The following is a 24,731-nucleotide window of genomic DNA, read 5'->3' on the forward strand; positions in this document are numbered from 1 at the left end:
TGGCCAAAGCTTTTGGTCACCTGACCTAATAATGCTGTGTGGCTCGGTATCAAACTTTGTTTGATAACATTCTGGTGAAGTGAATTGTGATGCTAAGATTGCTATATAGATAAATATTGCTGTTCTTTTTTAATCCTTTGAAACCACACCCGATAATTAGACAGTACTCAGAAAAAAAGCCCTGCTGTCAGGTATTTTCTACCCCGAAAATATCTGAATTCCTGTAATGGTTGGTGCTGTTTCTTGAAGATGTTTTTAAATATAAAATGTGGCACAAAAACCTGCATGTGGCACTTAAGTGTGACAGATGGGAAACGCACGTTAGACATGACATATATCAAAATATAACACCACTGTGTGAACCTGTCTGAAACCTCAACCACAAAATGAATTGCAACAGAACAAAAATGTTCTTTGAAACTCTTGAAATGAATATAGAATGCTACATGGATTGCTTTTTAAAGGGTAGATGATCTGCTGTGCGTTTGGGTCTTTGGCAGGGGCAGGATATATAGATTGAGGTATGCAACCACGAGAGAGCTGGGACCAAAGAGAAGGAGCAGTGTTGCAACACGTTATTCTCTCTCTCCCTCTCCTAAAGTGATGATGAAAGATTTACGACAGCACTCTGCAGACCGAGCTGAATCACTGAGGTGGATGTGCCCAGAAGCTTGTTTGAATGAGATTAAAGTGCCTCCACGTAAAAATCTTCTGTAAAGTGCTACCGCAGGTCTGGAGAGAGCTGTTATGAAACAGAGAGATCCTGAAGCCCACAAAAGTGTTGCGATGCTCAAATGGATTATTCAGACCTGACAGGAGGTCCATTCATCGTGTTATCTATTTCTCGCTGCAACACAGCTCCTTTAATCTGGTCAAAGGCAGATGACAGCTCATGGGAAATTAATTCAAAGACCAAACAACTTCCCGTTGATCTTGGCCGGCTATTTAATGTTCCTTTTGGCTTTTGGGGTGTTTACGTTACCATCGGATGTCTGTTCAAGTCCAATTTTTCAAGGAAGAGGGGGCAGGTCGACACGGAGCGCGCGCACACAAAAAAAAGGAAAATTCCCCCAGGTCTGATGACAGCAGTCGACAAGAGGAACATATTCAAGAAAAACCAATGGGTTTCAGTTCCTTGTATCATACTGCAAAATAAAATTTAAATAAAACCATTCATATCAAGACCAGTTAAGGAATGTTCTGTGAATAAAATATTCCATTGATCAAAATAATTCTTAAAATCCAAACTTATAAGCGTCTGAAATGACAAAATTTCCTACAATAGTGACTGCCTTTCAGAAAGCTTTTAATTGGTTACAAAATGTTTTGGGAAGTGCTGAAATTGTGGAAGGTATGATACAAATGCAAATAAAGGTAAAAGAAAGAAAATACTTCAGTAGCTGGCCTGGATTTTAGACTTTACATTGTTAAAGCTGATGTTTCAACTCCCCCTCTGAAATTTTTCTGTGATGGGTATGTTTCAAGTTTACAAGAGAACTGTTTTCACTGCTTGGAAATACAATGTGCTCATTTTCCTCGTGCTTTGGTTAACCTTCGTCCGTTGAGAATTTATTAGTTGGACTTTCTGCCACCTGGGTGAAAAGGTAAGTGTAGTAATGGGCTCATACAGTGCTGGGACAGCCCGGACTGAAGTGGAATTGAGGGTACAATATCAGCCATGAGTGGCTGAGCAGGCTCGAAGCACCAAATGGCCTACTCTGGCTTTTAATTTGTACATGTGTATGTGTGTGTGAAGAACATACTGATTAAGTTGCAATCCATGAATTTCCATAACAGTGCAGCCTTAACAGAATTCAGCCGGAAATGTTTAGTGGGAGCAACAAAATTGCCCACAGCCTTCTTCAGCTTGGGGCCAAACCCGGGCCCTGCTTTTGCAGATAGCTGAAAATTATGCACAGATCTCTGGACAGTGTAACTTCCCATAATCGAGCAGCAGGCCAATAATGGCCATGCTCACATTTAGAATCAACATTTGGATGAGACATCAGGGGCTTCCCTGCAGCATGGAAAGCCAGTATATGACATTCAATGCAAGATATGAGGGGAGATTCTGAGGGAAAATAAATATTTAAGCTGCACTTACCAGGAGCTTGGCAACATTCAATATAACAACAAGAGCTCCTGGAATCTATTGCGCCGTTCAGTTAGACTGAGCAATATTTCAATGCCATTTTTCAGATTTTGAAAATAAAAACCTAGTTCTGAAAATTTGAATTGACCCTCCAGGATCGATTTTGGGGAATGGGAGAGGAGGAGTAGTTCCAGACTTACATTACACTTGCTGTCCTTCCTTATTTCACTTATGAATAACTCAGCTCTCATTTTATGATGCTGCCCTCTTGTCCCCGAACTCTGCCACAGTAGCTTCTGTATCTATCCTGTTAAATCCCTTCTTCTTTCTAACCACCTTGATTTGATCACTCCAAATGTTCTTGACTCGAGGGAATACAGATCCTATTTATACAGTCTGTTTTCATAATTTAACCATTTGAGCCCCTGAGGCGGAGAACAGATACAGTTTGTAATGATCCTGTTAATTCCATCCGTTTCACTCTTGGAGGTTGGAAATATATCCACAGAAGTACACAGCAAGGTACAAGAGCATCCTGTGTCTCACTGTCCATATCTTTTGTATGAGCTTGGAACAAAGCGGCAGGTATAACACCCAAAGGATTGTGTGCTGCACTGAGACTATGCAAAGAATCTCTTTGCCCTGTGCTAAGGGAAAAGAGAGACAGTGCAACATTGAAGCCAACCAAGAACACCAATCCATAAAGATCTTCAGAATCGACCAAACATATCACTCAAACACTTTTTTCCTTGGGCCCTGCAAATATTTAAGTCTTGGCATGTTCTGCTATAAGCCAAATGGTGGACTTTGTGAGCTGATACCAATACTGCCAAAGATCTGGTGCATGGCCTGACAGCAGAACCTCCAGGGTTTGTGGGGGGGGGGGGGGGGGGGGTGAAGGCACATTTTTTTCTGAGCTCTTGCCTAGAACAACTTTTTTTGAAGGACAAAATATAGAAATTAGGAGCAGGAATAGACCATTCAGTCCTTCAAGCCTGCTCTGCCATTTAGTATGATCACAGTTGATCCTCTATCTCAATGCCACATTCTCACTTTCTCCCCATACCCTTGATGCTATTAAAGTCTAAAAAAAAAATCTATTTCTTGAATATATTCAGTGACCTGCACAGCCTACTGTGGCAGAGAATTCCAGATTCAGTACCCTTTGAGTAAAGAAACTTTTCCTCATCTCAGTCCTAAATAGTCAACGGGACTGTTCCCCCCCCCCCCCCCCCCCCCTCCCTGGTTCTACATCACCCAACCAGAAAAAAATATCTTCCCTGCATCTAGTCTGTCCGGCCCTGTTAGAATTTTATACATTTCAATTACATCTCCTCTCATCCTTCTAAACTCTCGTGAATACAGGCCCGGTCAAGCCAATCTCTGATCATAGGACAGTCCTGCCAATCCCAGTATCAGCTGACTGAACATCCGCTGCATTCCCTCTATGGAAAATATATTCTTCCTTATTTTGGAGACCAAAACTGCACGCAATACTCCAAGTATGGTCTCACTAAAGCTTTGTTGACCTGCAGTAAGACATCCCTACTTCTGAACTCAAATCCTCTTGCAATGAAGGCCAACATACCATTTGTTGTCCTGATTTCTTGCTGCACCTGCCTCTCCACTTTCATTGACTGAAGTACAAGGACACTCAGATCCCTTTGTACATCCACACTTCCCAATATGTCACCATTTATAATACTCTTACTTTCTGTTTTCACACCAAAGTGTATAACTTAATATTTAGCTATGGTGTACTCACTCAACTTGTCTAAGTCACCTTGAAGCTTCCTTGCATCCTCCTCACAACTCTACCCAGATGTGTGTCATCAGCAAACTTGGAAATGTTACATTTGCTTACCTCATCCAGATCATTTATACATATTGCGAACAGCTGGAGCCCAAGCGCTGATCCTTGTGCTGTCCTTCTAGTTACTGCCTGTCTCTTGGAAAAAGACCCTTTTGTTTTCACTCTCTGTTCTTCTGTCTGTCAACTAATTCTTGATCCATGCCAATACATTACCCCCCGTCACAGATGCTCTAATTTTGCACATTATCCTCTTAAAAGAGACCTGATCAAAAACCTTCTGAAAGTCCAAATGCATCACATCCACTGGTTCTCCCTTATCTATTCTCCTCGTTACATCCTCAAAAAACTTCCGTAGATTTGTTGAACATGATTTGCCTTTCATAAACCCACACTGGTATGTCTAATCCAAATGTTCTGTTATCATGTATTTTATAATGGACTCTAGCATGTTCCCCACTATTGACATCAGTCTGACTGGTCTGCGATTCTCCTATTTTTCTCTACCTCCTTTTTTAAATAGTGGGGTTACATTTGCCACCCTCCAGTCTGCAGGAACTGCTCCAGAGTCTGCAGATTTCTATAAAACTCGACATGTCTCTTGTCAATTTAATTTATCTAGTGCCCAACCTTTACATAACCGTTACTATTCTCTTTTTCTGGCTCGGTTACATTTTCACCAGTCTCAACTGCCATTTTCTTTATCAAGGCGCCACCGCACTCTAAGAAAGGAAACACGAAGCTCATGAAGTCTCGGCTTTGCTATAGTTTCTCTCAGGTCAGAACATTTATCTAAAAATCAACGTCAATGTGGAGTTTTTAAGAACTGAACATCGCGGTCAGATTATTACTATCTGAGAGGGATGCCTGGCCTCCATTACCTCACCAATGCTGTCTGCATCTCACATAAGGAGCACCTTGCTAGTTTTGAGCACTCTGCCAATGAGTATTCAGACAGGGTGATGCAGCTTGAGAATAAAGTGGTCTCACTCTCATGTGTAGTCGACAAATTGATGGTCAAAACTGAAGACGCTGAAGCAAGATTGAGGAGATCCTAAGGAATTTCTTTTTGTGCGTGGGGGAGTGCGTGACTGTGAGGGCCAATTGTGAGAGCCCTGGTCCCACGGAGCATGTGGCATAGCTACTGAAAAACGTGCTGGATTTGCCGGAGATTCACTGTGGGGCAGCACAGCGGTTAGCACTGCTGCCTCTCAGCGCCAGAGATCTGGGTTCAATACCGGCCTCAGTTGATTGTCTGTGTGGAGTTTGCACATTCTCCCCATGTCTGTGTGGGTTTCCTCTGGGTGCTCTGGTTTCATCCCACACTCCAAAGATGTGCGGGTTAGGTTGACTGGCCATGATAAATTGACCCAAGTGTCAGGGGAATCAGCAGGATAAATATGTGGGATTGCGGGAATAAGGCCTGGGAGGGACTGTGGTCAATGTAGACTCAAATGGCCTCCTTCTGCGCTGTAGGGATCCTATGCTGCTGCTGGACAGTCCAGGCTGAAGCCGAGGTCTTTCATTATTAAATTCCATTACTATCATGTTAAGGAGGAGATTCGGCAGCTGGCTGGACCGAAAGATACCCTGGTCTATAAAAGCAACAGAATCTTTATTTTCTGCGTTTCACTGCAGTGGTAGCTAAGAAAAGGGCTGCCATTGCGGGGGTGAAGGGTCTCCTACGGCAATGTCCAGGAGCAAAACAGTCTGCCCTACCCAGCCAGATTGAGAGTCATGGATAGCAATGGCAGCTATCTTCCTTGATCCAGAATCAGCAAAAGGTTGTATCACGCAAAACACGGCTCCTGGTTAATGGTCTGATTTGTTTGATAGGCTGTAATGAATGTTGAATTCTGTCGGATTTAAGCTGTGAGAAGCTCCCTTTTCCCTTCAAGTATTTTGTTTTCCTTTCTACAGACACCCACGGCATATTACTAATGTTGAATGCTTGACGCTTGTGCGATATTAACAGCAACTGTGAACATTGAAGGACCTAATTATGATGTTGCTAATTGTGATAATAGTTTCAGTATGGCAATTTTAATGCTTTTGCTGGGCTATTTGGTATTTGTAGCTGGGGATAATGCTTGGGTTTTATTTTGCTCTGGGTGGAATTTTGGACCAATGTTCATTTGGGTTACCCTTAAGATGGCTATGTTTGCATTTAGCTTAAGAGGGGCGGGGGTGAGGTGGATGCAGCCTTTTGGGGACTCGTTTCTATTTTCATCCTTTCTCTCTCACCTCTCCTATGGTTACGCTTTGTCAGTTTGTCATTTGTTTCAACTTGGTAGGCTTTATTTGGTCAGTTAATTATTTTCTTTTTTGTGTAATGAGACCCAAGAATGTTCCATCTAATATGTCCAAGGTTTCTACAGATGTTGCTAGTTGGAATGTAAAAGGGCTGAATCACCCAGTGAAATGCAGGGAGATATTTTCTCACATGCAGAAGCTCAAAGCTGACGTTGTTTTTCTTCAAGAGACCCATTTGCGTGCTTTAGATTATTTTAGACGCAGGAAGGGGTGGGTGGGATTGATCTTTCACTCTAATTCACAGGGTGCTGCAATTCTGATTCATAAAAATATCCTGTGTGTCTCTTCACATATCATAGCAGATCATAATGGCCGCTATATGATTCTATCTGGTAGTTTATTTCGCAAACAAATCATTCTGGCCAACCTGTATACACCTAATTGGGATGATGTTCAGTTTTTAATCAATGTTTTCTCCTCTTTGCCTAACTTCACAACCATCAACTGATTCTGAGTGGGAGCTTCAATTGCATTTTAAATCCTTCTCTTGACTGCTCTGAAAATGGTTCGAGCTCTCTTGCTAGATCAGCTTCTGTTATTAATTCCTTTTGACAATTCTACAAGGTTACAAATCCTTGATATTTTCCTTTCCCTGCTGCAAGAGATTTTTCCTTTTCCCTCCAGTTCATCATTTTTGAATCAAGAAGAGATTGTTTTTTCTTTGGATCGCCAACTTCTTTGACTTTTGAAGTGAATATCATCGCATTGTTATATCTGACCATGCCCCTCCTATCGATGAAACTATGCTTTCCTCAAAATGTGCCCTCTCAGCGTACTTGGCACTCTGATTCTGTTCTTCTTTCTGACGAAGAATTTATTACATTTCTCTCCTCCCTGATAGATTTGTTCTTAGACATCATTACGACCCTCGACGTAACTGTATCCACTATTTGTGCAGCATTTAAAGCTTTTATCCGTGGTCAGATTATTTCACACGCTGCAAGGATCAATAAGTGCTCAAATCGCCTCTCTGAATTAGCTGATCTTATACTCCACTGACCGCTGCTACTTGTCTGCTCCAACTGGTGAACTTTATAAGGAAAGACTCAGTTTACAGACAGAATTTGATCTTTGATCCACTAACCAGGCTGAGCAACTTTTACTATTATGAGCATGGTGAAAAAGCCAGCAATGTTCTCTCTCACCAACTTTGCAAGTTCTGACCTTTCTCTACAGCCTAGCTATGACTGTAACACTATATTTTACACCTTCTCCTTTCCTTCTCCCTATGTACTCTATGAACGGTATGTTTTGTCTGTATGGCATGCAAGAACTGATAATTTTCATTGTATCCCAATACATGTGACAATAATAAATCAAATCATGTCAGTGACCTGTAATCTGATCACGGATATTCGCACTAAATCTGCACTAGTTCCCAAGCATATACACAGTCAGTTTAAAACTTTCTACCCTGTATTCCTCTGAGGCAGCACACAATTTTAGCTTTCATTCATTTTTTTGACAAACCTGATATTCCAACCTTGAGCTCTGTTAATAGGTCCATGTTAGATAATTCCCTCTCAACTCGATCAAGCCGCCAAGGCGCTACAAAATCATAAGGCTCCGGGACCTGATAGTTTTTCTGTTGATTTGTGTAAAGTGAATGCTCCTCCCGTTAATATCTCCTACTTAGCTTCGTCTTCTTAGTCAGACAAACATATCACTATTGCTGAAAAAGTATAAAGGACCCCCTTGAGTGCAGTTCCTATCGCCATATTTCTCTGTTAAGCGCGGATTACGAGGTACTAGGCAAATTTCTCACTTCTCTGTTTGGAGCCCATTTGGCCAACTATCGTCTCTCCTGATCAATCTGGCTTATTAAGGCTCGATGGACATTCTCCAACATTTGGCAGCTATTTAATATGATTTGCACCAAGATTCCTTCTCTTCCAGAAATTATAATTTTTTTAGATGCTGAAAAAGCATTTGACTGTATAGAAACATAGTTTTAGAAACATTTAGTTTTGGTCCCAATTTTATCTTGAGGATTAAAAATTGATATTCATCATGTGTAGTTTCAATCCATAATCTTTCACACTCTGCCTATTTTCCCCTCCACAGAGACACCAGACAGGGCTGTCATTATCCTCATTTCTTTTTGATATTGTGATTGAGACACAAGAAGTGGTTCAATGATCTAATAAGGATGCCATTGAAATTAACAGGGATTATGTCATAAGGTCCCTCTTTCTGCCAATGACCTTTTGTTGTACATCGAGCCATAGAATCCCTATTTTGCATTAAGAGGCCCTTCAGCCCATCCAGCCTGCACTAACTCTCTGAATGAGTATCCCACCCAGGCCCTCCCCTCCACCCTATCCTCGTAACCCCGCATATTTAGCATGGTCAATCCATTTAACCTGCACATCTTTGGACTGGTGGGAAGAAACCAGAGCACCCGGAGGAAATCTACGCAGACACGGGGAGAACGTGCAAACTCCGCACAGACAATCACCCAAGGCCAGAATCAAACTCTGGTCCCTGGTGCTGTAAACAGCAGTGCTAACCACCATGTCACCCATCTGACACTTGGGTCAATACCCAATGGTGTGGACACTATTCTTCAGTTTGGTAAGTTTATTTCTTCTGCATTAGGCCTATCTTTTATTTGCCTTTAATTTGGCTTCTGATAATTTCACTTAGAGTGTCTGCGACACATGATGTCAACAATCTAAGTTTAACTTCAGACCTTTGTTAGAACGCTCAAAGCAAAAGGACTAAGCCTGTTTGGATCAGCACTGTCCCCATTGCTTGCTGGTCATATCAATTCAGTCAAAGTGATGATTTACTAATCTTAATATTTATTTCAGGTTGTTATTTTTTTAAAATCATTTTTGTTAAATTTCTTGACCAATTTATTGGGAATTTTAAAAAAAACCTCAAATTTGTAAAATCTTTTTGAGAGGAGGTTCTGCATTGAAAAATGTTTTGCATTATTATTGGTCAGCTTATCTATTGGGTTCACTTATTTTTCGACAATGACAGCCCTGTTTGGAGAACTAAAGAACATTACTCTTGCCTCTCCGCCCCTCTTGTTTCCTCATTATGTTGACAGTTATCTGCTTGCAAGAATCGCTATACACAAAATAGCATTGAATTGAGCTCTGTGAAAACATGGTCCCAATTCAGAAGCCACTTTGCATTAACTTTTGCTCTTCCCTTTATTCCTATCCATTTTTTCCACCTTTGGTCTGGATTTGGTTTGAAAAGTGAGTCCTCTCGGGCTAACGGGAGTGGTGATGGGGCAGGAAATGAAAACTTTTCTCTGTGGGAACGTTTGATTCCTTTGATGATCTATTAAGGGAGCATAGTGTTCTCAAATCTCTTTCTCAGGTACCTACATGTTCACAGTTTTGCCGGTCAACATTTCGCTTCTTTTCCTTCTCCATCTCCTGACAGTCCCATTGATCTTTGTTTGTGTCCCATTTTACAGAGCTCTATTTCATGCATTCATAACATTATTCAAAAACTCTTTGGCTAGTATTTGGCAAACATTGAGGCATCTTGGGAGCAGGACTTGAATACGGAGCTTTCTGGTGGTCAATGGTCGTAAATTCTTTTCAGTGTGCATCCTTCATCGCTGTGTTCATGACATATTCTGCTTCAATTTGATGTTCTTCATTGACTGTATCTTTCCAGAGTTAAATTTGCTAGGATGTACTCTGGATTGGGTCCTAACTGTGCAAGAGGTCATACATTTTGATCATGTCCGAGTCTGGCTACTGTCTGGTCCTCTTGTGTTCTCAATTTCTTCTACGTGTGTGGCAAATCTATTGATATTAACTCTACTATTGGTATTTTTGGGGTAATCCCTGGCGAGATAGGTGTAGATCATCAGCAGTCAGATGCCTTGACCTTTGATTCATTGCCTGCACATCAACTTATTCAACTGGAAGTCTGCTGTTCCACCCTCCCACTTGCAACTGGTCAAGGAGAGATGATGAGGTTTCTTAAACTTGAAAACCTCAAGTGTACCTTATGCAGACCAATTTTTTAAAAACTGATTCAAAATGGCAACTTTTCCTTTGCTTTGCCCGATTTATTTATTTTCTTTCAGTTAGCACCACTCCTGCTCTCGACCTTTTGTTTCATTTCTTGCCCCATCACCACTCCCTTTGGCCCTAGAGGACTCATTTTTCTGTGAATCTCTCTCACCTTCCATCCTATCACAGACTTTCCTTTAGCTCTTGTCCCACCCAGCCCTTGTTTAAAACCTACCATATTTCTACCTTTCTCCCAGTTCTGATGAAAGGTCATCAACCTGTAAACATTAACTCTGTTTCTCTCCCCACACAGATCTTAGCTTACCTGCTGAGTCTCCCTTCCCTGAATAAATGAAACCAATGCAATCAGTTGCTTCCTATCTGCACTGAGTGTGATCGGCTGCAATGGGATTTAAGAAAATGCTGAAAAAGCAACAAGACTGCCAAAAGGAGAAAAGACAAGTGAAGGGTCATCAACTAGATGCCCTTCAGTCCAGTCTTACAAAGAGCCCACATCTGGATGGTTAGCCTGTCCTTTCTCTTTCCAGATGTAGATGGTTGAACCTGCTATATATTTATAGAAGCTTGCTTGTATTTCAGTTTTCAGCATTGTTTTTTCCCCTTTATATCTGTAGTGGGATTTAAATTGCGGTGGCACGGTAGCACAGTGGTTAGCACTGCTGCTTCACAGCTCCAGGGTCCCGGGTTCGATTCCCGGCTCGGGTCACTGTCTGTGTGGAGTTTGCACATTCTCCTCGTGTCTGCGTGGGTTTCCTCCGGGTGCTCCGGTTTCCTCCCACAGTCCAAAGATGTGCGGGTTAAGTTGATTGGCCAGGTTAAAAAATTGCCCCTTAGTGTCCTGGGATGTGTAGGTTAGAGGGATTAGTGGGTAAAATATGTGGGGGTAGGGCCTGGGTGGGATTGTGGTCGGTGCAGACTCGATGGGCCGAATGACCTCCTTCTGCACTGTAGGGTTTCTATGATTTCTTACTAACAACACATATAACATAGACCACTGTGCATCTGTTGCACAGAACAGCACGAGCATAAACATGTCAAATTTATTTTTGCAGATACAATGGATGTCCAGTGCGACAAGAATGAATGCATTTCTATAGTATCTTTCATGACCTTGCAACATCCCAAATCACTTTATAGCCAATGAAATTGTTCTGAAGAATAGTCACTCTTGTAATCTAGGGAAAAGCGTTGACCAATTTGCACAGAATTAAACTCCCACAACACAGCACGAGGAAAATGACCAGCTTATTTCTTTATTAGTGGTGTTTGATTAGGGATAGAGATTGGCCAGGACACCAGGAAGAACGTCCCTTGTTCTCCTTCCAAAGAGTGACCTGGGGGTCTGATGTATCCACCCAAGGGGGCAGCCACATGCTCAGTTTAACCTCTCACCTGAGTGCCAGCACCTGCAACAGTGCAACACTCCCTCAGAATTACACTTGGAATGTCTACATGGATGTTGTGCTCTCTCCGGAGTGCAACTTGAACTGACAACCTTCTGGCTCAGAGAGCACAACCACTGCGTCATGATTGCCACTGTCTTAGGACTGTTACAATTGTCTGCCAGATAACAGTTGTATATATATTTTAAAAATCTGCTGGAAACTGTGAAAGTAGTTTTATTATTCTGGAATATTAAGCAGAATACCAAACTGCACTTTAAGTCTAAGTGATGATACATGACATTGAGATAACAAGTCAGGCCACGGATTGAGTTATAGAAATGTGGAGTGCTAATTACTATCTGCATGTTAATTGGTTTCAATTCCAAACCATTTTGAAAGAACTTCATTTTCTCAATTGTGGGACGAGTGAAACTTGCAAACTCTTCATGTACTTGTCAAGTTGTCTAGAATTGGTCATGTTTGGCTAAGTAATAGCTGTGGATAGTTTTAATACAATAGTCCAAGTTAAAATTAAATATCCAAAATTATTGAGACCCCGAATGGAGCCTCTCTGTGGTTGCTAATTTAAATTTAGACTGAAACTCTTTAGTCAAGTGCTTGAGATGGAATGAAGATTAAAACAGAAAAGCTGGGCCAAGAGTAAAATTATCCAATGCTTCAGTTAAACTACCTTCAATCCAATATTTTGTTGGCAAAATATATTAGGAGAATAAGAAAATCTAAAATGGACAGACTCAAGCTCAAAGGTTTCATTTCAATAAGCCACACAAATTACTGAGCTAAAGAAGCAGCAAACTGCAATCCAATTCACATGCACAAGTTAAGGTGACATTACCTCCTCGGACACCTTCGAACGGATAGAATAACGCAACCAGCAGGTTCATGAGGACGGCCAGATTGAAGGAGATGCTGCTCCAGAAGGTCATGTTACGTGAGCACCAGTATAAAACTGGCTGGCCTGTTAAAACAAACCCAGAAAACTGAAAGTAAATGGCAGTGTTATCGGTACTTATTCAATGCTGGAGTTAAATGCGTGAATTAATCTCACTGTAGATTACTCTTACAAATATAACAGAGAAACTGAGTGGAAATACTCGAGGTAGGTAATATGGGGCCAGATAAGCAGGGATTTGAAATTCGAACAGCATTACAAATGACATGAGACGTCAAGGAGTTGCTTGGGTGCAGTGAACCCAGTTTGGACACAAGAGACATCCCAAAGGAACAAGAGGAGACCACTGCAATCCCTGAAGCTTGCTCCATCTACCATCAATGAGATCACAGCTGATAACTCACCTCCATTTGTCTGTTTTGGTTTCCATATCGCTTTTATACTTTTAGCTACCAATAATCCCAGCTTTGAAAACTTTCAGAGCCAAACCAGCGGAAATAATTTCTGGGTCAACGCAATGAAATTCGTTTAACATTAGATAATCCCTCAATCTTCTCAATTCAAGGAAATACACTGGCAAAATACAGAAGCTGTGGCCAGAATCTCCAGTCCGGCATGAAGCGAGGAAGAAGGTGGGTGGGCCTGAAGATTTGGTGGGTTGGCATCTGCACTGATGTCCAGCCTATACCTGCCTCCACTGGAAGTAAGTTCTGGATGGCACAGTCCATGAGCAACCTGCCCACCCTATCTCCACTTGAGTCCCTTACATGGCCAATTAATGATAACTTAAGTGCCTCTTCCCACATCTACTGCAATCTTTTCAAATCCAGGAGAGCTTGTCAACGTGTGAGCTGCTTGACTATTAAAACTGTGCAAGCTGCATGTCAGCTAAGGGTGGGAGGGGAAAGGTCCCTTGATCTTCATTAATCTGGGCATGATTGAGGGAATGGACATGGGCAGGAGTTGGTCATTGACAACACCCTGCCCTTGCTGAGGACCCACCTGCCACCTCCTCGCCATGACCCCTCATCTCGCAAGAACGCCTCTGCGCCATTTAAACAGCACCTACTCATGGTGGGACTCAGGTGGGGGGCATGGTGTTGTTCCAATAGTATCCACAGCCTCCACCATGGCGCTGCTGAGTGCAAGAGCTGCTGGTCTCTGATTGGCCAGCAGCTGTTGACTAATGGTGGAGTTACCTTCTTGGGTCCCCAATCTGGAGGAAGAGCTGCCACTGTCCATTTAACTGCCTGATGGGGCAGAAGATACAGCAGGGCCTTCCTCCTCAGAGTCAGCATGGGTGACTTGTTGCTTTTTCAGGCAGCCCCCGACACACCCACTGAGAACGGAAGATTCTGTCCTGTGTTTAAATGAGGGACCTTTTAGTGCTGCAATTCTGGTGAATCTGCATCTTACCCGACCCAAGGTTAAAATGTACTGCCTGAGCTAAGGTGCCCAATGATGCAGCATTTCAATTGGGGGTCTGAGCAAGATGCTGTAGAAACGAAGCATAACTTTCCTCCTTTTTGTATTCAAAGATGAAGGCCAACATTCCAGTTGCATTTTGGTTCCATCTTGTAGCTTTTTGTATACCTGGGTAACTTTAGGGGAGTGGGGGTTGTCCAGGTACTTTACATTTACCTGGCTTCAAAAAAGAAAATGCCCCTGTTAAAGTCAGACCAGTGCTTCAAACATATATCTGCTCAAATTTGCACTGAACACTACAGAATGCAACAGCTCCTAACATTAAAAAAAAACTTGAATGTACAAAGTTGCCTTAATCAAGGGCTTAATAAAGGGCGTGGAATGAACCATTCACAATATTGCATTACAAGCGCTGAAATAGAAGATTGATAATAGGCTCCAGGGAAAGCCCAGTCTCAACATTTGATTACATTGGTGCGAATACATCTCCATTCAGCTGCAGCATCTCTGGGTCAGGAGCAGCAAGAAAAACTTGCCAGCTTTCTTCATCCTCTTTTAAATAAAATCAAAAAACAGCAAATTAAACAGAAATGACGGGGGCTGATGGCACCTGATAGGTGAGGCACAAAATGGCAAAGGAAATCTAACTAAATCGAAATGTTATTACTGAAGGTCACAATGCCCTTCAGCCCCGTGGCACCCACTGGTCAAGGAAGGCCTGAAGCATGCTGGTGGAGACACCACATGCTCCCTCTCCCAAGGCACTTGACTGCAAACATAGCGGCAGTAGAGGAGCAGACAGCCAGGTTGGACAGCCTCCATGACTCTCTGCTGTCTAGAAGGTATCTTGCTCCTGATCACTATCCCAATATGCCCATTGCGTGCTTGCGTGTGCCCCTACGGACTGGAATGATGGACCTTTGGGATAGAAGAGTTTGCAGGCAGCCACATTGTCAAAGTTCATGCAATATGAACACCTTGTTAGATGAGGCACTGAAGCGCTGCTGGGGCTATGAAACAGATCCAGCTGCCTCAGGACAGAAACAGCCATGCTTATAAAAATCCAGGTTTCATCCACGTTTGCTGCAAGGCCTGCTGTATCAATTGTGGTTTTGCATGATGGAATGTGTGGGAAAATTAAACTGACAATAATAATTGATTTTCTTACTCCTGTGTATGCTACATCTATATTTTGTGGTGTCGTCTTTAATAGTTTTACCCACAGAAAGAAACGATGAGTCCTCTGGATGCTACTCCAGACAGGAAAATCAAAAGCAGCTGTGCTCAAGTTCCTTTCAGACTTTTAATTAACTGGACATCCTAGTCACAAGGTTACAAAAATGGAATGGAACAAAACGATAAAGATCTTGGTGCATACAGAAATTACGTGCACCTGTTTTCATAAAATCCCTACAATGCAAAAGGAGGCCATTTGGCCCATCGAGTCTGCACCAGCTCTCCGACAGACCCAATACCCATCCCCCCACCCTATTCCCTTGACCCCATGCATTTAACACGCTAATCCCCCTAACCTACACATCTTGGGACATTAAGGGTCAATTTAGCATGGCAATCCACCTTAACTGTACATCTTTGGATTGTGGGATGGAACTGGAGCACCCAGAGGAAACCCACACAGACAGTGCGAATGTGCAAACTCCACACAAATAGGCACCCACGGCTGGAATGGAACCCGGTTGCCCTGGCGCTGTGAGGCAGCAGTGCTAACCTAATCAATTTTGCCTGATGTTGAAATGATTGCAGTTAATTAACAATGATTGTGCAAGCAAGACTCTGTTGAACTTGTCACTCTGATTTGCTCCAAAGGCTGCAATCATATGCTCATCTCCAAAGACCTACTCAAATATTGGGAATACCCCAATTTGGCAATGATTGTGTGGGAACACAGATTTGAAGCGTACGATTTTTGTCAGAATGTCAGGTTCACTCTGGGTAAATCACGAAAAATAATACAGCAATGCCCCATTTTTCCAACTGGGGTGGGATTACACCTTTAACTGTCTTGTTATCACCAATTAACCAAGTAAACCTCACCTCAAACACATCAACCTGAAATGTGTGCAATCTGTTTGGATCCCAAAAATGACTAAATTGGACCAATTGGGATCTTTGTACGTGGCCTTGCTTTTCAGGAAAACCAACGAGCACAACTGAGCGGGCAGAACTGCAGAACCCTTTGTCAAAGCTGCTCCCAAACAGGGATCACCTCGGACAAAACGCACCAATGCTGGGCTGTTTTCCCTCAAAGGTTTGATCTTGAAAACCCAAGACTTTGGATGTTGTGACCTGTCTTACATCAACAATGCAACGGAGAGCCGACAAGTCTCATCAGGAGCTTGGCTGCCCATTTTTTACACATCGAAGTCCTGAGATCATTGATCAGTGTCCAAAAATTAACAGCCAAGCTGGAAAGTAGCTTATTTATAATATGATTTCATTGTGGACATCCAAAAATAAAGTGCAGCTCAAAGCATCGCCTTCATTTTTACTCAACTTCCAGCAACTTTTAAAGATAAATAAAACAGCTATTTATATCAGTTAACTGAAAAAAGGCCACTATGTTCTCTGCTTTTAATTGCACTGCAGAACTTCTTAAAAAAATCATGAGCGTTTCCTTGTCCAATAACTTCTACTTAATCAATAATCATCCTCGTGCAGCCAAAGAGTCAACTGAGAACAGTTCAAACGATTTTACCCTGAGGTTTTTTGGCAAGGTTAGGTTTACTGTTTTTCCTGGGAGAAGGCAGCATATTCAGTGAATTTAGAAATTTTTAGCATTGAAGACTTGATTTATATTTTAAACTAAAATAAAAGCATTAAGGGGCAACAGTTGAGAATTTTCCCCACAATTGGAATGAATGGCAAAGTCTTATAACATAGGCAGAGGCCAGGCAGCCCATGCTGTCTGTGTTGGTTCTTTGAAAGATGAATTTGCTGCTCTTGCCCCAAAGCTCTGCAAACTTTTCCCATCTCAAATATTTATCCAGTTTCCTTTTGCAAGTTACTATTGTATCTTCTTCTCTAACAAGTATACCGTTTTGAATACAGTTGAGGGGAGGGTGGCCTCTCGGGGGATAACAGCAGCAGCAGCCAGAGCAATGGAACCATGGCTGGCTCTGTTGTTAAGCAGGGAGGAACAAAGAGCACTAGAGCAATAGTTACAGGGGACTCTATAGTTAGGGGTGCAGATAGGCGCTTCTGTGGACGTGAAAGAGACTCCAGGGTGGTATATTGCCTCCCTGGTGCCAGGGTCCAGGATGTCTCTGAATGGGCAGAAAGCATTCTGAAGGGAGAGGGTGAACAGCCAGAGGTCAAGGTACATATTGGTACTAATAACATAGGTAGGAAGAGTGATGAGGTCCTGCAGCAGCAGTTTAGGGAGTTAAGTAGAAAGTTAAAAAGCAGGACCTCTAGGGTTGTAATCTCAGGATTGCTCCCTGTGCCACGTGCCAGTGAGGCTCGAAATAGGAAGATGGTACAACTCAACATGTGGCTAAACAACTGATGTAGGAGGGAGGGTTTCAGATATCTGGACCATTGGGATCTCTTCTGGGGCAGGTGGGACAAGGAGGACAGGTTGCATCTAAACTAGAAGGGAATAAATATTCTGGCCGGGAGGATTTAAATTAGTTTGGCAGGGGGGTGGGAACCAAAGCAAATGTGAATTAACTGAAGGGGAACAAGAGAGTAGGGCCAGTAAGACTCAGAGGAAGAGCAGACAGGGTGTGGTTGCTAATCAAAGAGGGTTTGGTGGACTGAAGCGTATTTGTTTCAATGCGAGAAGTGTAACAGATAAGGCAGATGAACTTAGAGCTTGGATTAGTATTTGGAACTATGATGTTGTTGCTATTACAGAGACTTGGTTAAGGGAAGGACAGGATTGGCAGCTTAACATCCTACAGTACAGATGTTTCAGGCGGGATAGAGGGGGATGTAAAAGGGGTGGGGGAGTTGCAATACTGGTTAAGGAGAATATCACAGCTGTACTGCGGGAGGACACCTTGGAGGGCTCATACAGCGAGGCAATATGGGTAGAGCTCAGGAATAAGAAGGGTGTTATCACAATGTTGCCAGTGTAGTTGGAGATGGAGGTCATGTGATGACACTTCCAGGAATATGACCAACTAGAGTTGGCAACTTTTATTTTATAGGGAACTGTTTACTGGTTCAATCCACTGAGAGTCAGGTTTGAAAACCAGTCACACCTGTCGGATTGAACCCAGGTTTGATTTGATTCCGTAAGTTAAATTCTCCCAAGGCAGGCACGGAATCAGGCACAGCTGGGGGCTGAACTTCTGCTGCAGAGTTAATACTGGATTACGATGCACCTGTCATCTGAAATGAGTTCCTTCATCGTGAGCTGCACCTGTACTTGCCACTCTTGGCCCCTCGCTTATGATCTTGTGGTTACATTAGCACATTCACATTTTCTGTGTTACAGGAAGACTTCCCATCAGTCACCCTAGGTGCCCAGAGTACAAGAAACATGCAAGTCTACCAACTGCAAACCTTGTTGAGAAACATTTAAGAAAACAGACACTTTAATAACCTGGCTACAAGAGCAGCGCAGAGACTGAGTACTCTGAGGAGTCCAAATATCTAATTACTGATGCTGAAAGAGACTTGGGAACCTTAGTAAACTGCTGCTAAACCGGTCTGTCCAATGCAGAACAGTGATCAACAAAGTCAATAAGATGTTGAATGATATGGTTAACACAATAAAACACAGGTCAAAGGAGGTAATGATTGCTGTATATAGGGCTCTGGTCAAACTGCAACTTGAATACTGCTTCCAGTTTCAGTCAGTAAGAGTTACCAACCCCTACCCTACCCCCCCCCCCCCCCCCCCCCACGCCCTCTACTGATGTATCCGGGGGCAGGAAGCTCATAAAACAAAGTGGGTAGCCTTCCAGCCCACCCCAGATCTGTCTTCCATACCACACACGGGTGATGGGGAAGTGGGGGGCTGAGGGGGGGGATAAACCCATTCATGGGCTTATTTTGCTGCTACTTTACTTGAGGTAAGGGAAGGCTTAGGCAAGGTGGGTAAGCTGGTAGCTCTCATTCCCTGTTCACCAAAACAATCCTGGGGCAAAGTGTTCTCATGAGGCACATAACTAGGGTGGTAGAGAGCGAGCTTTGAACCAAATAGTAAGGGCAAGGGATCAGGTTTGTGAAAAAGGTGATGTATTAAGGAGAGAAGATTAAGCAAGAGGGCAAGGTAGTGATATGGAAAATGATAATCAAAGCATGGCAGGACGGGACAGAATGTACAAACCTAAGAGTGTAACAGCAGATAAAGCTAGAGGTTACAAAAATTATAAAAAGGACATAACTATAAGCTCTGCATCTAAACGCACATAGCATTTATATGAATTGATAGTGCGAATCCAAATAAATCTGTCTGACCTGATAGACATTGCAGGGATGTGACTGCAAGATGACAAAGACTGGGACCTGGATATTCGAGGGTTCATAACATTTGAGGAAAGGGAGCAAGGAAAAGGTGGAGGGGTAGCTCTGTTACTTGAGAATGACATTGGTACAACAGAGGGGATGATTTTGGTTCTAGAGATCACGCTGCAAAATCAGTTTGGATACAGACTCGAAATAATAAAGTCACCATTTCTGGAAGTGATTCATTAGCCCCTAATTGTAACCACATTGTAAGACAGGGTAGCATGAAGAAATAATGGGAGCTTGTGACATACAGCCATTTGTGGATGATACAAAGATATGCCGAGGGACAGGTAATGTTGAGGAAGTGGGGAGGCTGCAGAATGACTTGGACAGGCTCGGCAAGTGGACAAAGAAATGGCAGATGGAATACAATATGGGAAAGTGTGATGTTATGCACTTTGATAGGAAGAATAGAGGCATAGACTGTTTTCTAAATGGGGAAAGGCTTCGGAAATCTGAAGCACAATGGGACTTGAGAGTCCTGGTTCAGGACTCTCTTAAGGTTAACATGCAGATTCAGTTGGCAGTTGGGAAGGCAAATTCAATGTTAGCATTCATTTCTCGAGGGCTAGAATACAACAGCAGGAATGTACTTCTGAGGCTGTATAAGGCTTTGGTCAGACCCCATTTGGACTATTGTGTGCAGTTTTGGGCCTCGTATCTAAGAAAGGATGTGGTGGTCTTGGAAAGGGTCCAGAGGAGGTTCACAAGAATGATCCCTGTAATGAAGAGCTTATCATATGAGGAATGGTTGAGGAGTCTGGGCCTATACACTTTGGAGTTTAGAAGGATGAAGGGGGATCTAATTGAAACTTACAGAATACTGAGAGACCTAGATAGAGCGGACGTGGAGAGGATGTTTCCACTAACGGGAGAGACTAGAACTCGAGGGCACAACCTCAGCATGAAGGGACACTCCTTTAAAACAGAGATGAGGATGACTTTCTTCAGTCAGAGGATGGTGAATCTGTGGAACTCATTGCCACAGAGGGCTGTGGAGGCCAGGTCATAGAGTGTCTTTAAGACAGAGGTAGATAGGTTCTTGATCAATAAGGAGAATCAAAGGTTACAGGGAGAAGGCAGGAAATTAGGGATGAGAATCATATCAGCCATGATTGAATGGCGGAGCAGACTCGATGGGCCGAATGGCCCAATTCTGCTCCCATACCTTATGGTCTTAAGATCACCCATATAATCATGTTGATTTCAATCTATATATAGATTCGGTAAACCAGATTGGCAAAGGTAGCCTGGAGGATGAGATAGTAGAGTGTTTTGGGACAGTTTCTTAGAGCAGCGTGTTCTAGTGCCAACCAGTGAACAGGCTTTACTGGATCTGGTAATGTGCAATGAGAGAGGATTAATCAGTGACATCAGAGTAAAGGTGCCCAAGTGGTAACAGTGATCATATCTTCTTTGAATTTCACATTTAGTTTGAGGGAGAGAAGAGTGGATCTAAGACTTAGTGTTTTAAACTTAAATTAGGGTAATTATTAGGGCATGAAGACAAAGCTGACTGAAGTGAACTGGGAAATTTGGTTAAGGAATAGGTCAATAGAGAAACCATAGCAGACATTTCAGGAGATATTTCAGAATGCTCAGAAAAGATGCATTCCAATGAAAAAGAAAGATTCTAAGGGAAGGACACACCATTCATGGCTAATTAAGAAAATTAAAGTTACTATTAAATTGAAAGAAAAAACATATTCCCCAAAGATGAGTGACAGGTCAAAAGATTGGACGGAATATAAAGAACAGCAAAGAATGACTAAAAGGTTGATAAGGGGGTAGAAATTAGAGGATGAGAGAAAGCTAGCTAGAAATAGAAAAGGAGCTTCTACAGGTATTTAAAAAGATTAAAAGTAATGTGAGCGTTGGTCCCCTTGAGAGGGAGTTATTAATAATAGGAAATGGCGGACAACCGGAACAGATATGTTGCATCTGTCTTCACTGTAGAGAATACAAAAATGTTCCAGAAATAAGTGATAGTCACAAAATGAAAGGGAGAGAGAAACATAAAACAATTGCAATTTCCAGGGAAACGGTACTGAAAAAAGTCATTAGAACCAAAAGCTGCTAAATCTCCAGGTCCTGATGAATGTAATCCGAGAATCATCAAATCCTGACAATGCAGAAGGAGGCCATCTGGCCCATTGACTCTGCACCAACTCTTGAGATGAGGAGAATATCTCTCAAGGAACCATTAGTATTTGGAACTCTGCCCCAGAGAGCGGTGGAGGTAGAGTCACTGAATATCTTTACGGCAGAGGTAGATAGATTCTTGACTAACAAGGGCGTCAAAGGCTATTGGGGGTAGGCAGGAACATTGGGTTGAGGCCACAATCAGGTCAGCCCCGATCATACGGAGGAGAACGCTCAAGGGGCCAAATGGTCTCCTCCCAGAATCTTTGCAGTACAGGGGGCCATTTGGCCCATCAAGTCTGCACCCACCACAATCCCACCCAGGCCCTATTCACATAACAACATATATATACCCTGTAAACTCCCCTGACACTACGGTCAATTTAGCTTGGCCAATCAACCTAACCCACACATCTTTGGACCATGGGAGGAAATCGGAGCACCCGGAGGAAACCCACGCAGACACGGAGAGAATGTGCAAACTCCACACAGACAGTGACAAGGCCAGAATTGAACCCGTGTCCCTGGCGCTGAGGCGCAACAGTGCTAACCACTGTGCCACCCATACTGCTCCTGCTGCTGATTCATATGTTCATGTTGCTCAGGAACTGCCTGTAGTCCCAGCATGACCTCTGCATGACCCTGGCACTGCAGGGACTATAGAACTACCAGCCAATCAGATTGGACTTCCTCCCAAATGGGAGTGGCAGCTCCACTTGGAGACAATTAATCCTTAGATGATATCGCTGGGGGAGTAGCTGGGTTTTGGGTGTGCAGGCTGACACCTAACTTTTTGGTTGGATTTGGGCGGGGGGGGGTGGAGGAGATGGGCAGAATGTGCTGCACCCATAAAGCTCAGCTCCAATTAATGAAAGAGCGAGAGAGAGACTGAAGAGCTGGAGGCAATGCAGAGAAGGGGCACGAGAGTGATCATCATTCTCAGGATTCAAAGTTATGAGGAAAGGCTGGAGAGACATGGGGCGGGATTTTCTGGCTGTGTGCGCCCCAAGTCCGGAAATTCCCGCCGAGCTCAAAGGACCTTTACATGGTCCACCGAATTTTCTGTTTCGCCCACTGTGATTCCCATGGCAGGCAAGACGGGAAGAGTTCAGCAATGAGCTTTTTCATAGAATCATAGAAACCCTACAGTGCAGAAAGAGGCCATTTGGCCCATCGAGTCTGCACCAATCACAATCCCACCCAGGCCCCAACCCCATATCCCTACATATTTACCCGCTAATCCCTCTAACCTATGCATCTCAGGACACTAAGGGGCAATTTTAGCATGGCCAATCAACCTAACCCGCACATCTTTGGACTGTGGGAGGAAACCGGAGCACTCTGAGGAAACCCACGCAGACACGAGGAGAATGTACAAACTCCACACAGACAGTGGCCCAAGCCGAGAAGTTTTTAAGTTGATAAGAAAGTCTGGGGAGGGGTTTGACATGATAAAGCTATCTAAGATTGTGGCAAGCATAGGAAAAATTAACAGAAATATTATTTTAAATGATGTAAAACAGAGTAGAGAAAGGATGCAGTTGAAGTCAATGGTAGTCTAAGGAAGAGCTGGCCAATTAGGAACCAAAATGTGGACCTAATGGAGAGAATGGATGAAGGTCACGCAATTGACTTTGTGCATGTGGACTTTCAATCCACTATGATAGACCTAAAGTGACAGTGGCCTATAAAACTGGCTTAAGTTACAGAAAGCAGAGAGTATTGGTAAATGGCTGTTTTTTTAGACCAGAGGGTATAGCATAGTGGTATCGTAAAGGGGTTGATAATAGCATTACTTTTCTCTTTGTAATATAGTAATGATTTGGAATTGTGTGATTCTAGGTTGTACAGTGTGGTCACGATGTTGTGATGGGAATGGAAGTGAGTCAAGCTGCTCTTCTATGTTAGTTCATTGGCAATGCTCAAACAGTGCAGTAAAGTTAATTGCACAAATTAAGAAAACAAGGAAATGCAAAACAAAAAAAAAAGAAAAGTTGCTGGAAGAGTAATGGAAATATTTACACTAGGGTTTGTCAGTTGTGCCCTAGATAAGCTCATATTACTTGTGGCTTATTTGTTAGTGGAGCTTGATGTCCTGGAGGGTTTGTTAAAATGGAGGATGTGTTAAATTGTAATTGGTTCCTCTTAACCATCTCCCCACCGGAGTTAAGAGTTGCCTCAAGGCATCGTCACTGCATTGCACATGCGACTGATACTTGAGAAGGAAATTACAGGCAATTACAGAAAGAACTATGGATACAACACTGCCTAGGCTTACAACTTTCCCCTGAGCTTTCAAGTTACTGTCTACATTCCTCAAAATGTAGATACGAGGAGGAGGATCATGGTTTGGGGAGTGTAGCAAGGGGAAATCCATCAAATTCAAATATTCAAATCAGAGTGTGAAAACTCTCATCAGGGACTGGTAGATGTGAATCACGTACCTCTGTGTTTGTTCCTGAATCACGATTATTGTTTCATCAGTAACAATTTTTTGTTGAGAACAGGTATCAGTTCCTGTGGTTTGCAGTTAAACTGCATTATTCAAACTTCCCAAGCTTGAGGGACTGTTCCATCAGTAACTACTGTTCTCTGGGGAAATGTAAATCTGTTGAGTTAATTAATATGCTTGACAACACTGAATCTGGTTTACTTATCACCCGATGGTGTCTGACTAGATATATCCAGCACACCTCAGCTGTGCTGCCCCAGTATTTCACGTGTCTCTATCTATTGAAAAACAACCGGCAACAAGACAAGATTTTAAACATGGAAAAATATCTCAAGGTTCTTATTGTGGGAGGGACTATTCAAAGTATGGACACGACCATAGAGAGCAAGATTAACACTGGTGGGGCAGGGGGTGGTGGGGGGATGAAGAAACAGGGGTGTTTAACAGGTAATTAAAGAGCATGGGCCTAACAGATTGAAGGCACAACCACCATTAGAAGGGGAAAGGGATAGGTTGTAGGACAGCAGAGTTAACAGGGGGTGGGGGGGAAATGAGTAAATAGACACAAGAATGAGAATTTTAAACGCAAAACACTGGGAGCCAATGTAGATCAGTGTGGACAGAAACGATGGGCAGTCAGGAACTGATGTGAGAGAGGCCACAAACAGAATTACAGCAAAACTCATTTAATGTAATATTTCAAAAGTAGAA

The 24,731-nt window shown here is 42.9% G+C and overlaps 1 protein-coding gene across 1 annotated transcript in view; it reads right to left on the bottom strand.

Moving 5' to 3' along the window:
- itpr1b (inositol 1,4,5-trisphosphate receptor, type 1b) overlaps window positions 1-24,731 on the bottom strand; it is a 521,126-nt gene that overhangs the window by 124,110 nt on the left and 372,285 nt on the right. Inside the window, exon 51 of the mRNA XM_078209411.1 lies at window positions 12,464-12,586. Within this exon, the coding sequence (XP_078065537.1) occupies window positions 12,464-12,586 (123 nt within the window). The remainder of the gene's footprint in view (window positions 1-12,463; window positions 12,587-24,731) is intronic.

This window comes from Mustelus asterias, chromosome 3 (assembly GCF_964213995.1).
Source record: "Mustelus asterias chromosome 3, sMusAst1.hap1.1, whole genome shotgun sequence".
Lineage (NCBI taxonomy): Eukaryota > Metazoa > Chordata > Chondrichthyes > Carcharhiniformes > Triakidae > Mustelus > Mustelus asterias.